The sequence below is a fragment of the Dreissena polymorpha genome, chromosome 1 (assembly GCF_020536995.1).
Source record: "Dreissena polymorpha isolate Duluth1 chromosome 1, UMN_Dpol_1.0, whole genome shotgun sequence".
NCBI classification, from domain to species: Eukaryota; Metazoa; Mollusca; class Bivalvia; order Myida; family Dreissenidae; genus Dreissena; species Dreissena polymorpha.
In genome coordinates this window covers 761,190-775,756 of record NC_068355.1, presented here as the reverse complement: position 1 = coordinate 775,756, position 14,567 = coordinate 761,190, and the positions used below count along the sequence as shown (strand labels likewise).

The 14,567-nt window shown below is 35.6% G+C and overlaps 1 protein-coding gene across 1 annotated transcript in view; it reads left to right on the top strand.

Annotated features, from left to right (window-relative positions):
- Nucleotides 1-14,567, top strand: part of LOC127868275 (stabilin-2-like) — a 114,933-nt gene that overhangs the window by 20,085 nt on the left and 80,281 nt on the right. Inside the window, exons 11-19 of the mRNA XM_052409908.1 lie at nucleotides 1,522-1,584; nucleotides 2,443-2,562; nucleotides 3,358-3,408; nucleotides 3,823-3,903; nucleotides 4,689-4,841; nucleotides 6,232-6,288; nucleotides 8,228-8,323; nucleotides 9,016-9,102; nucleotides 13,449-13,560. Of these exons, the coding sequence (XP_052265868.1) occupies nucleotides 1,522-1,584; nucleotides 2,443-2,562; nucleotides 3,358-3,408; nucleotides 3,823-3,903; nucleotides 4,689-4,841; nucleotides 6,232-6,288; nucleotides 8,228-8,323; nucleotides 9,016-9,102; nucleotides 13,449-13,560 (820 nt within the window). The remainder of the gene's footprint in view (nucleotides 1-1,521; nucleotides 1,585-2,442; nucleotides 2,563-3,357; nucleotides 3,409-3,822; nucleotides 3,904-4,688; nucleotides 4,842-6,231; nucleotides 6,289-8,227; nucleotides 8,324-9,015; nucleotides 9,103-13,448; nucleotides 13,561-14,567) is intronic.

Here is a 14,567-nt window from a genome sequence, read left to right as displayed (position 1 = left end):
GGTGCATGTCGTGAAAAAAATCGCACCGCGGTACGGCGTTGCCGCACCGGTTTTTTAAATATTATTATATTAGCACAGATATAAATACATTACATAATTATTTTGATATAGATATCGTTTTGAAAAATGTAGAAGCGATTCAAAAGGGCTAAATAAATAATCCGTTAATATCCAGGTCAAGCAAGCGCTTCCACTTGTAGATGTTTAACTTTCACGTTTAAAATACGGCGATGTATGGGTCCGTACCTTTTTTGGAATTAGGGACAGATTTCATTTGCAAATAAGTTCATAATTATCAAAAAGATGTTTTTTCTATTTCTTATTTTCTTTCTTTAGTATACGATCGTTCAAAGCATGGCACTTCCGAATCATGTTATCTTAAGATTCTGAATAAGTCGAGGAAGAGTCAGAACGCTACGGATTTTCAATACTGGGCCCGCTGACTCCGCATTTTGAACATGCCCTTGAAGCGTTCGATTTACACAGATCGTAGTCACAGCTATTGTTAACAATATGGCGGACATTTTAGAAAAAGACGCGAACAATAACAATGACTACTTCTATCAAGTTTATTACAGTTTCTTTTACAGTTTCTAGTCATACTATGATACCAGTGTTTTCTGATTATTGAGTTTAATAAAGTTTGTAAAACTTGTTATTCTGCTGTTTTCTTCACAGATACATATTCTGTAAAATATCGCGGTACGTACCGCGATACAGTGTTGCCGTACCACGATATACCGCGGTACGCTCACGGCGTATCGTGACAGCCCTAAAAATGACAAAGATGATAAATATTGTTCCCAAATCATATAAAGAAGATACTATTTAATAGAAGTGCTTAAAAATTGTTATCATATTATCAAAGTTGACAAGATTTGCCATTCCATCTGTAATGAAGCAGCTTTGATGGGCTGTGATATTCGAACAAATAGTGTGCATGATCTGCAACAAAGTCACAATTTGTGTCAAGGTTTATCAATGAAATCTTATATTTCAGGAGTTGAACAAATCCAGAGGGGATAATCATTAAATAATCAATATGGCGACGTCCATGCCGTGACAGTTATTGTTCGCTCTTTTATACCCTTTATTACTTTTGATTATTGTTTAAATGAAGTTCACTTTCCAGCCATATCAGTAAAAAGGTTATAAGCCTTTTTTTTTGTATAAAATTCTCTTTATATCTCGACTTAGCTCCACACAAATTTTCTTAGTGGAGCCCTAATTAGGTCATCCTGCTAAGAAATATTGCAGCGAGTAAAGTCGAGATAAAGAGCAATTATTACTATGAAATAAACGCCAGTAACTTTCTTGCTGATATGGCTGGAAAGTGAGCGGAATTAAAAACATAAATACAAGTAATACAGGTTATAAAACAGCTAAAAACACCTGCCTCGGCATGGACGTCATCATCTTGACAATCACCCCCTCTGAAATCTAAATGCCTTAGTTTATGAAAGTTAAGTAGAATTACAACATCTAAGCTGGCAGTGCATAACCATTATATGTTTTTTTCAGTTAACCATTGCTGATAATGTTAAACAGATTGGAAAATATAATAGACTGGAGTCTCTAATAATGGTGAGTGTTTCTGCATCTTTCATAATAGCATGTGTTATAAACAGAGGTAATTTTATGCTGTATGTAATAATTTTCTTAAAAGAGATTTAAAGAAACCATTTTATAAATCTATGAAATACATTTTTGCTTATTCCGAGTTTGTGGGAACATTAAAATAATTTAAAATAGGAAAGTTCAAAGTTCAGATTATTTAAAGTTATACTCATATATTTTATAGTGAAAATGCCTATGTGATTGTAGTACACCATACATAGACAACAATACAGAATTTTTCCTTTATATAAAGTTGGTATCAGAAAACAGTACTGTTCCCAATACAATTTTTTACCATTTTACCCAGTTTTAATGTAAAGCTTTCCAAAATCACAAAAAAAGACTATGTGCTTTTATTCCACCTTTATTTAATTCAAGTGTCGACAATGATTCAAGTCCATTGCTGTAAATCAATAAGGGGAAGAAACTGCCTTTGATGCCGTTGTTATTGTTTCCAATCAAATTATATGTTCTTATATACATATCATAAAAAAGAATGCTGATTACTAACACATGCGTCAACCAACACTGGCTTGCTAAGCCAGAAAACAATGTAAGGCGCAAAAACATTACTAGACAATGAAAGCCAAGTAATCAATATTTGAAAAACTTTGACCTTGATATAAACTCTAATCATTATGTGCAAAAAAAAACAAAATTTTAGTTGGAAATGGATATGAATTGGAATAAGTTAATTTAAATTAATATAGTTTATTGAAATTAAATAAAGAAGGGAAAAAAAGAGAAATCTTTCAAAAAAAGGGATAAATGGGAACAAAAAAGGTGTTAAAAATAGATTGATTCACCTGTATTTGTTCTATTCAGACTGCAGGTGATGAGATAGTCAGCCTCCTGGGCTCAGACAATGTCACCCTGTTTGCACCCATCAACAGTGCCTGGGACGCCCTGCCTGTGGGCTCACGGGAGTACCTCACCTCAGCAGAGGTGGGCGCTACCTACTGATAACGGCAGGCTGCAATTGAGCTTTATTCTGGGAAAACTGGGCTGAATACATGTGCATAAAGTGTCATCCCAGATTAGCCTGTACGGTCCACACAAGCTAATCTGGGAATACACTTTCCAATTCTATAAAATCGTTTGTTTTAATAAAATCTCTTAAAAACAAAATCGAGTTTAGGCGGAAAATGTTGTCCCTGATAAGCCTGTGCAGACTGCACACGCTCATCTGGGAAGACACTTTAAGCACATGCAATTCACCGTTTTTTCAAAAATGGATCTGGATTCAAAAAAAATTTCTTATGGAACTTAAGTTGAAGTTTCTTAGAGAACACAGCTTTGAAATGGATATGACTTCTGCCTTGCTGTAAAAGTGTAGTGTGGTTCGCTTAAAATTTTGCATGTCTGATTTTTGTTGTATATTTATCATATATTTACAACTTCACTAAGTTTTATGCCCACTTTTTTATCCTATAACGAAGGTAGCTTCCTTTTATAATGAGAACTTGCTTGACCTTTTTTTTTAGCAGATTAACAGTTCTGATTGCAGCTAAACTGGGTAGTCTTGATATAACTAATAATTCAAAATTACTTGGAAATTGATTTTTAGTTTGACATAACCTATCCATAAGTTCTGAATTGCAAGTATTAAACCTCACTGTTGGTATATATTTAAAAATGAGATGCATTTCTTTGGTTGGTGCTTAATTAAATGAGTGTGGAAATGTCGAATTTGTGTGTCTATCTGAGAAAGTTCATTGATGTTATTCTTTTGTTTTTCAGGGTAAAAGCAATTTACTTGCAATTTTGAAAGACCACATTTATGATGGAGTTGTAAGTAGAATTCCATAAAATTGATAAAATAAAGCTTGATAATGATGATAAGAATTATATTAGTAGTTTCAGATTCTGTTAGTGTCACATTTTAGCCAAAGGAAAACTGATAATGATGACTTTGATATTATGGAGGATTATTTTGTCCTGTTACTAAATAAGGTGTCATGAAGAATTCCCATGCACCATGGTGGCAAGGATTTTGGCTCAGTTTATTTTTCAGGAATAAATGTTTGGCTGCCCTCAAAAAGCCTATGCATTTTGGGAAAACATCAAATCTTGTGATATTTTTGAAAGTTTTTGTAATCTTAAAATAAAATGACAGGCTCAATTTTTTTAAATTACTGACCTAAATTCCCCATTTATGTTATTGTGTATCCAATTTGTAATATTGCATATACATTTACTTCACAGTTGGAAGTAACCGACATTGTCAACATGAGGCTGCTGATGTCAAAAGCTGGGTCTGTGTCCTACGTCTATGTGTCTCCAACGGTAAGGATTTGTGTCTGTATTTGAGCCTTAATTTTGGAAAACGAGGTTAAATGCATGCTGGTAGAGTGTCAACCCATACCCCAGTCTGTGCAGACTGCAGATGCTTATCAGGGAAGACACTTTCTGCCTAAACTGGATTTTTTGCTATGACCAGTCTTAACAAATAATACAATAATGCAGAAAGGTTCATCCCAGATTAGCCTATGCCAACTGCAGAGGCTAATCTGGGACAACACTTTACACACAGGCATTAAACAAGTGTTTTCTCGGAGCAAGGCGCATTTATGCTTCTTGTGGCAATAGAATTGCTGGTTTCATGAACAATTTAACAATAAAAACAATTGATATAAGAATACTTAAAATTCAAGAACAGTTTAGTGTTATCAGTACTTAGATGGTGTTTCAAAAGCTCTAAAACATTTTCTATACAAAGCCATGTAAATAAAGTCAACATTAGATGGCCTCATGTAGTATGCTTTTAAGTTACTTTTAATGTAAAATTTAAACCAAAAATTATTCTGAATATTCAAGTATCAAAACAAGTGTTTTTTACACCAATAATGAGGCTTATTTATGTATTTATTGTCTGATATTTGTAATGCCTGCATCATCATTAAGACCATAAATACTTCAATATGCCTTTACCTGCATGTAACAGTTTCAAACAATTTAAAACCTCATCTGATTGTTTTGCCCCTTTTTTCACACCATATTACATTGTTCTTTTTTTTGACACCTGTGTAACATCCTTATACAAGTTACTTTAAACATTTTTTGTTCTTCAGGGTGAGTTAAAGGTGAACAATCACGCGACACTGCTGCAGGCGGACATCGTCGCTAGCAACGGCCTCATTCACGACATCTCGGAGGTGAAGATCCCCAATGGAGCCTCCACCTTGCCCAACTACTGTGATGTCAAGTCATACGGGCTTGTCAGGGTGAGACAGTTTAGAGACACATTATAAAAAAAAAACGGCTTAATACATGGATGTACAGTTACACAAATTAGCCTGTTTAATCCGCAAAGGTTAACAGGGACGACACTTGCTGTTTTTATGGAATATTTTGTTTTAAGAAAGTCTCTTCTAATCCAGTCTAGGCAGAAAAGATCGTCCATGTGCATGTGGGTGAAGTGTCATTCTAGATAAGCCTAATCAGTCAGCACATGCTTGTCAGGGAAGACACTTTCCGCTTTTATGAAAGTTTTCTTGTGAAGGTAATCTCTTTTAAATAAAAATCCTGTTTAAGTGGAAAGTGTTGTCCCTGATTACCCTGTGTGGGCTGCACAGGCTAATCTAGGATGACACTTAAGTTACGTACATGAATCAATTCCAGTTTTCCCAGATTGTGGCATTTTAAGTTCTAGGCAAATTGGCTGTTGTGTTCAAAGTTGTAAGACCTTAAAATATTAATGTGTTAACACACACGGTTTAGGGTTGTGAATGTTTTTAAACAAATATTCATTGGTCAAATTTTTTATTAGAGATTTAAAACTTTTGTTTTTGCCTGCATGTTATTTGCAGTTGTAAAAAAATGGATAAATACCTTGTAGTCTTTTACAGGAGTACATTCTGTTCAAAATCAAAACATTTTAATACATCTACTACGACACTGGTGGCATTTCTATCCCAAAAACCGAGTTTGACTTTGAAATGCACAATAAACACAAATTATTTACATTACAAAAGAGCAATCTTGCAAATACTGACACAAGCTGTTTTTAAGATTCAATAAACACAATCAGCATATTTCTGAAGTCATCAAGCAGACACCACATGAATGCGACGTCATAAAATGAATTGTGGGATATGATAGGATATGATAGGATTTGACTTAAAATCGATACAGGGGTATTGCAATTGAAAATGCATAAATCCTGTACATAATGTGTGCACATCAAGCACTGTTCTTATATAATGATAACAACCAATGAACAATTAAATTCAAATTGTGAAGATTGAATGAAACATGTACAAACTTAACTATTATCTGAACATCATCAATTGTGAAAATCAATTTCTGTGAACAATCAACTGGGATTTCTCTGCATATGTGTAGTGTGTTGTCCCAGATTAGCATGTTCAGTTCACACATGCTAGTCAAGGATGACACTTTCCGCTGATATTGTATTTTATTGTTTGAAGAAAGTCTATTCTTAGAGAAAGCCAGTTTAGGTGGAAAGGGTTGTCCCTGATTAGGGTGTGCAGACTGCACAGGCTTATCTTGGAGAACACTTCACGCACATGCACTAAACCAACATTATATCTCAGCAGAGGGAGGCTCAGTGAAATATTCTGTCTTTAAACATTGTTAGATGTTCTGTTTCAGGGAACATGTAGAGACTGCAGGGAAGATATGAAGTGCTATGGAGAAGACGTACTCACTGTGAGTTTGATTTCACAAGGTTCTATTACTAATTGTAAAATCATAGTTGTATGTGTATCTTTAATGGTTTGTTAATAAAGGCATAACTCAGGTTGTATTTATTCTCGAATATACAGTCCGACCTGCCCGAGCGACCGCCTGTTAATAGCGACCAACAGTCAATAACGACCACATCGATTTCCTCCCGAACGATTTCACTATATATTGAACCTGCGAATAAAGCCCACCTGTGAACAAAGACCAACGACCACCCTTTTACATTCCCAAATCTCCATTTTGATAGCTTACAACGACCACTGCAATCATAAAAATCAACGATTTCGCAATTTTCAAAAAACAAAATGGCCGCCAGGACGCTGCGTAGTCACGTGATACACATCTTACCAGTGGACTCGTCGGTCGCTATGGAGATATTGGCAAGTGACAGTTTATTGCACTCGATAGCAGTTGTTTGTTTATTTAACACGCATTGCTAATTGGTTGTCGCCTGCTTCTTTTATGCATTTGACAGTTTGTCAAAAGTGTAAAAATTTGCCATTGTATTTAAGTGACTCGAGATTAGTGTACTATTTGCCGAAAATATCAAAGACAAATTTGGGGCTTTCATAAACTCATTAAGGAAATTAACGGTTTCATATTATTTACGATGCCTATTAAAGACAAAGATTTTGATAGTCATTCTCTGTTTAAATTTCTCCGTAAAAAGACGTTTATAGATTATAGAAAAGTAAATTGTCAGTTCAAGTTAGCCATCATGGCTTCCAAGCGTAAGTTCTTGACGTTGGAAGAACGCGTTAAGGTCATTAGTTTGTTAGGTAAAGGACACAGTTGTAGACGAGTGGCTAGTGATCTTGGTGTAGGAAAAACTCAAATTCAGAGCATTTTAAAGCGTAAACATGAGATTATGTACGATGAGTATCTGTCTGGAATCTTATTCTTGGATGTTTTCAGTCTTATATAAATATCAGGTCATTTATTTCCATTATTGTCAACTTTACTTGTTGTGTAGTAGTGATTCATGTATTTCATGTATAAATGTTTGCTATGTTATGTGTATTTTGTACTTTGTTCTTTGTAGAATTACATGTACATGTACGTATACATGTATGTCAATAGTTATTTATACAGTATATGATAAATTAAATAAATAATAAAAACATAAGGGAATAGAAATACAACATGTAATAAATATACAAATGTAAAACAAAACTGTGTTTTTAATCCTTGATTTCATTATACATGCATACGTATTTAAACATTTAAACAATAGAGCACATACATAGATAAGGTATCTGTTAAAAAAACTACAAGCATATTTTGCAAAGTTTTGATCGACCCTGCGAATAAAGACCACCTGTGAACAAAGACCACAACGACCAAATCCCTTCAGTGGTCTTTATTGACAGGTTGGACTGTACTTATAAGGGAGTGATTTACAACATCTGTAATCTCAAAACATGTTTTTGTTGTTGTACATACAAGTAACAACACTTACTGAGTAAATGAGTATTACAACATGAAACATATTTGTTTAAATAATAATAATGTGTATATGTGATGCATGTGATACATGTAGCTATTTAATATGAGGTGTTCTAAGAAAACTGGCCCTCAAGCACGTGCATACAGTATTAATGTCCCAGATTAGCCTAAGCAGTCTGCACATACTAATTAAGGACATCACTTTTTACCTACACTAGGTTTTTGTTTAGAAAAAAACCCTACTTTAAATGAAAAATTCCATAAAAGCAGAAAATATTGTCCATTGTCTGCACAGGCTTATCTGGGATGACACTTTATGTACATGCATGAAGCTCAGTTTTCCCAGTATTCAGCGCATGTTATGTGCTATACTTTTACAGGACCAGTAAGAACAGTGCCAGTACCTGGCTAGGAATTTAACAATTATTTTATGATATAATGTGCTGAATTTGTACAGGACCAGTTAGAACAGTGTCAGTACCTGGCCAGGAATGCTGATGGAAAGTATGAATACTACCCAGGATGTGCTGTCATGTGCAACAGAACTTACGCTGTAAGGAATGTTTGAACTATTTTGAAATTTGTGGATGCTTTAACTTTATTTAAATCTGAAAGTAACAGTGGTTTTAAAGAGGTTTTGAAATTAAAAAGAGCTCACATGATTTAATTGATTCAGAAATCTCAATTCCGTCTTGGAATCAACATCATGTTGGTCCAGTAAAATGTAATTTCCGAAATAGCCTTTATTCTCAATCTGTATGGTGTCTTTCAAAAATGCAGCTTGACAATAACCTTCTGGTGATTTTATATCAAATAAGACAATATTTGTCAGAACATTTTGCCAGCAAAGTATTGTTTCAGCATCTTAATATAATTCTCTTTTACTTTACTATGTTTAGAAAACAGGATTTGGGTGTAAAGCAATTTATGAAATTGTAATTAGAAATATTGCTCATTTTAACCTCTTTTATTATGACATTTAAGCTGCATCATGTGCAAATAGGTCTTTTGCCATTTGCGGCCAGCTTAGCTCCAGACCAGCCTGCGCATCCTGGTTAGGAGTTTCTCTTTCTGCTATAAATACACGCTGGGTTTTGTGGTCTCATTAACTGACAGGGAAGCTTCTCACTAGACTGCGCACATGTGCAGGCCGGTCTGGTGCTATGCTGGCCACATTTGGCATCAGACATATTTTCCCATGATGGGGATCATTTCAGCTTTGATACTTTCTACTTTTGTTTCCAGACAAAGCACTGTTGTGATGGTTTCTATGGTCTAGATTGCCTCCCCTGTCCTGGGGGACACAAGAACCCATGTAATGGTCGGGGAAAGGTAAAATATCATGTAACATTTTTTTAGCTCAGATGCAAAGTGTAAATGGCTATATGCAACCAGCATAAAACCAGAACAGCCTGCGAGTAACTTGCCGTCTGTTCAGGTTTAATGCTGTGTGCTGATCATCAGTATATCAGTGTTTAAAATGTAGCCTTTAAAACTTGAATCTACTAAGAAATGTCTGTAATTTGAATTGATTTTCTAAGGGACTACAAATGCGTCAAAGTGTGTATCTGAGGGGTAAATGGTTTAATTGTGTACTATTTACTCCTAACAAAAAGTTTAGTGAGCTCCTTGATCACATTGTTCCTTGTAAACATGATCAGAGATTCAACGTTTAATGTACATGTATTTTGAAATGATTTGCACTGATTACATACATTTTATATGAAGCTATAAGGCATTTGTTCCTAATACTTTTGTATCTAATTCTTCTTGAATGCTTTGAGCATTATGAGTACATATGCAGAGCTTTAAGTTCTTTCTGGTAAAGGCAAAAACCATGTTAAAAAATTGTCCCAAAGAAGTCATTAATCAAGTTCAATCAACCTATTACATCGCAACACACACAATACCTATTGAAATCAACATCAAACTGTGTGTCTTTTGCAGAGAAATAATCAAAACAAAAACTTGATAAAACCATTTACAAACCGAAAGCAGGAAGGTTTGTATTGACGATTATAGCAACGGCAATGCAAAAAGGGATGCTGCGCTATTTTTTTTCACGCGAGTGTCTGGTGGTCTGCTCTTATGCTGGCAGCAGAAAGTTTGTAGAGTATAGCAGTGTTGTTTTTTATGCCCCCGGATCGAAAGATCGGGGGTATATTGTTTTTGGCCTGTCTGTCTTTCATTCATTGTGTGTGTCCCAAAACTTTAACCTGGGTTAAAGTTTGATATCTTTTGCATTATTGAAGATAGCAACTTCATATGTGGCATGCATGTGTATCTCACGGAGCTGCACATTTGAGTGATGAAAGGTCAAGGTCATCCTTCAAGGTCAAAGGTCAAATAATATTGTATTTTTCTTTCCTAAAACTTAAACCTTCATTTAAGTTTGGTCATAACTTTTTTAATATTGAAGATAGCAACTTCATATTTGGCATGCATGTGTATCTTACGGAGCTGCACAATTTGAGTGGTGAAAAGTCAAGGTCAAGGTCATCCTTCAAGGTCAAAGGTCAAATAATATTGTATTTTTCTTTCCTAAAACTTTAACCTTCGTTTAAGTTTGGTCATAACTTTTTTTAAATTGAAGATAGCAACTTGATATTTGGCATGCATGTGTATCTCATGGAGCTGCATGTTTTAAGTGGTGAAAGGTCAAGGTCATCCTTCAAGGTCAAAGGTCAAATTTATGGCTTCAAAGTGGCGCAATAGGGGGCATTGTGTTTCTGACAAACACATCTCTTGTTTTAATTAGGACACATTCTTATGATAGTGATTTCGTTGCTTCGTTCGTAGTTTTATTGGTACATGGTGTTTTCATACTCAATGCAATTAATTATTGCAGTTTTTCCATTCTGTGAAATATTTGGGTTTAATAAATTAACAAATTCAGAATATCTTGGCGTTTGCCATTGGATGAATAGAGATATTTTCTGGTAGAGTTGATGTCTTTGAAACTTGAATTCATTTAATTATCCTGCAAGTTGTTTTATTTCACGCAAAAGGGATATATTTTTAGCTCACCTGAGCACGTTGTTCTCATGAGCTTTTGTGATCGCCTTTTGTCCGTCGTGCGTTGTGCGGCATCAACATTTGCCTTGTTTACTCACTAGAGTCCACATTTATTGTCCAATCTTCATGAAATTTGGTCAGAAGATTGGTCTTAATGATATCTTGGATGAGTTTGAAAATGGTTACGTTTGCATGAAAAACATGGCTGCCAAAGGGGGGGGGGGCATTTTTCCTTATATGTCTATATAAAGCTATAGTAAAATCTTGTTAACACTCTAGAGACCACATTTATTGTCCAATCTTCATGAAACTTGGTATCTTCATGAAAAACATGGCCGCCAGGGGGTGGGTCATTTTCCCTTATATGGCTATAGTAAAACCTTGTTAACTCTCTAGAGGCCACTTTTATTTTATGATCGTCATGAAACTTGGTCAGAAGATTTGTCCCAATGATATCTTGGATGAGTTTGAAAAAGGTAACCTTTGCTTGAAAAACATGGGTGCCAAGGGGGGGACATTTTTCCTAATATGGCTACAGTTAAATCTTGTTAACATTCTAGGGTCACATTTATTGTCCAATCTTCATGAAACTTGGTCAGAAGATTCATCCCAATAATATCTTGGACGAGTTAAAAAATGATGCCCTTTGGTTGAAAAACATGGCCGCCAGGGGGCGGGGCATTTTTCCTTATATGGCTGTAGTAAAACCTTGTTAACACTCTAGAGGCCACATTCATTTTCTGATCTAAATGAAACTTGGCAAAAAATTTGCCCAATGATATCTTGGATGAGTTCGAAAATGGTTTTGGTTCTTTACAAACATGGCCACCAGGGGGCGGGGCATTTCTCCTGATATGGCTATAATATGGCTTTTGTAAAACCTTGTTAACACTCTAGAGGCCACATTTATTGTCCAATCTTCATAAAACATTGTCAGAAGATTTGTCTTATTGATATCTTGGATGAGTTGGAAAATGGTTACGTTTGCTTGAAAAACATGGCTTCTAAGGGGCGGGGCATTAAATTTTCCTTATATGGCTATATTATGGCTATAGTAAAATCTTGTTAACACTCTAGAGACCACATTTATAGTCTGATCTTCATGAAACTTGGTCAGAAGATTCATCTGAATAATATCTTGGACAAGTTAAAAAATGATGATGGTTGGTTGAAAAACATGGCCACCACGGGGCGGGGCATTTTTCCTTATATGGCTATAGTAAAACCTTGTTAACACTCTAGAGGTCACATTTATTTTCCGATCATCATGAAAGATGGTCAGAAGATTTGTCCCAATGATATCTTGGATGAGTTCGAAAATGGTTTTGGTTGCTTTAAAAACATGGCCACCAGGGGCGGGGCATTTTTCCGTATGTGACTATATATGGCTATATATGGCTATAGTAAAATCTTGTTAACACTCTAGAAGCCACATTTATTTTACAATCTTCATAAAACTTGATCAGAAGATTTGTCCCAATAATATCTTGTTATCTCAGGTGAGCGACTTTGGGCCTTTCAGGCCCTCTTGTTATATTTGTGTGTTTATTTATGCCAGAAAATGTGACTCATTTTATCAATTTAAGTGAGTACATGAAACAGTGATTTTTGCCCCTAAAAAAACTACCTGTAAAAGGCACATTCCCAAAACGATGAAAAATAAAATTCCAAATTGCCGTCCAAAAAAATTCTCAAAAGGAAGGAAAGTTGCGTCACTTTAGTTTTAAAAGCACATAATCGGCAAATGAACAAATAAAATGAGTATTGAAACTGAACATTTCAGCAAACAGGTATGTAAAAGAACATTTAGATGGGTTGTGCAAATAAATACAAAGCAATTACAAGGGACAAAATTGTCACAAAACCAGGTTTTCAATTGGAAAAAGTCTGATAAAAGGAGACAACTCAAACTGAACTGATTGTTTATACATGTGTAATTAACCCCCTTTGTTTCAAAATAAATCAATTTCTAGTCATGGAGAATTTGACCTTGGAGATAATGACATAATTCTTTTGTGCGACACACCGTCCAATGATCATGGTGAACAAATGTGCCAAATGATTTTAAAATCTCACAATGAATGCCATAGTTACGGCCCGGACAAGCTCATTTATGGCCATTTTTAACCTTTGAACTCAAAGTGTGACCTTGAGCTTGGAGATATCGACGTTATTCTTTCGCGCGACACACCGTCTAATGATGGTGAACAAATGTGCCAAATGATTTTAAAATCTCACAATGAACGACAAAGTAATGGCCCGGACAAGCTTGTTCCGCCCACCAGCCCGCCTACCCGCCCGCCAACATTCAACAATCTAATAACCATTTTTTTCCTTCGGTTAAAAGAGACATATAATTCCCAATCTGAAGATTTCCTGATGCAAATTTGCTTATTTTTCCCAATTTGTGTTTTACTGGTACTTTTTCCAATTGGGCTAAAAAAATCGCTGTGATAAAAACCTTTACCCTGTAGGGGCAAAACCTTTCCACCAAACAATAAATACCCTTAAAGGGAAAGTTACATCCCTGATTAGCCTGAGCGGACTGCACAGGCTAATCTGGAACAACAATTTATGCACATGCATTAAGCCCTGTTTTCCCAGATGGATGCTGATATGCAATATATGTGTGGTAAAATCTCTGCCTATAACCTGGATTTCAGTGTTCAGATGGCTACTGGTCTGATGGAAGTTGTACCTGTGATAAGAACTTTGGAGGGCCAGCATGTGACAAGTGTTTTGATGACCGCCATTTCGGGCCCAACTGCACACAAGGTTTGCTTTTATGCATGATTGTCCTTTCTACCAGCATGGTTGTTTAGTATTTTGATATTTTATCATGATTAAAGTTGATTAATGAAAATAAATATCCAATTTATGATAACAAATGGTGCACACCTTTTTATGCTCCCCAAAATTTTTGGGGGAACATAAAGTCGCCGCTTGGTCTGTCCGTGTGTTCTTCCGTCCGTGCACAATTTTTGTCCAGGCTATTTCTCAGCAATAAACGACCGGAATTCAATTAAACTTTATGGGAAGCTTCACTACCAAGAGGAGATGTGCATATTATCAGCCGGTTCTATGCTCCCCCCAAATTTTTTGGGGGAGCATATAGTCGCCGCTTGGTCCGTCCGTGCAAAATTTTTGTCTGGGCTATTTCTCAGCAATTTATGACCGGAATTCAATTAAACTTTATGGGAAGCTTCACTACCAAGAGATGTGCATATTATCAGCCGGTTCTGGTCGGATGATTTTTCACAGAGTTATGGCCCTTTGAAATTTTCCATTAACTGTACATATAGTGCAATTCTTGTCCCCCCAACTACTGACTGGAACTCAATGAAGCTTTATGGGAAGCTTAACTATCTTGAGGAGATGCGCATGTTATTTGTGGGTTCTGGTTAGATGATTTATTGTCCCCTACTGGTTCCACCGGAGGGGACTTATGGTTGCGCTCTGTCTGTCTGTCATTTTGTCAGTCTGTCAGTCAGTCACACTTTTCTGGATCCTGCAATAACTTTAAAAGCTCTTAATATTTGTTAATGAAACTTGAAACATTGATAGATGGCAATATGGACATAATGCACGTCATTTCATTTTATTCCTACGTCAAAAATTATGGTTGCTATGGCAACAAATAGACTAGAAATACTGCTGAAAATGGTGGTTTTCTGGATCCTGCGATAACTTTTAAAGTTCTTAATATGTTTTCATGAAACTTAAAAAATGGATAGATGGCAATATGGACATTATGCATGTAATTTCATTTTGTTCCTACGTAA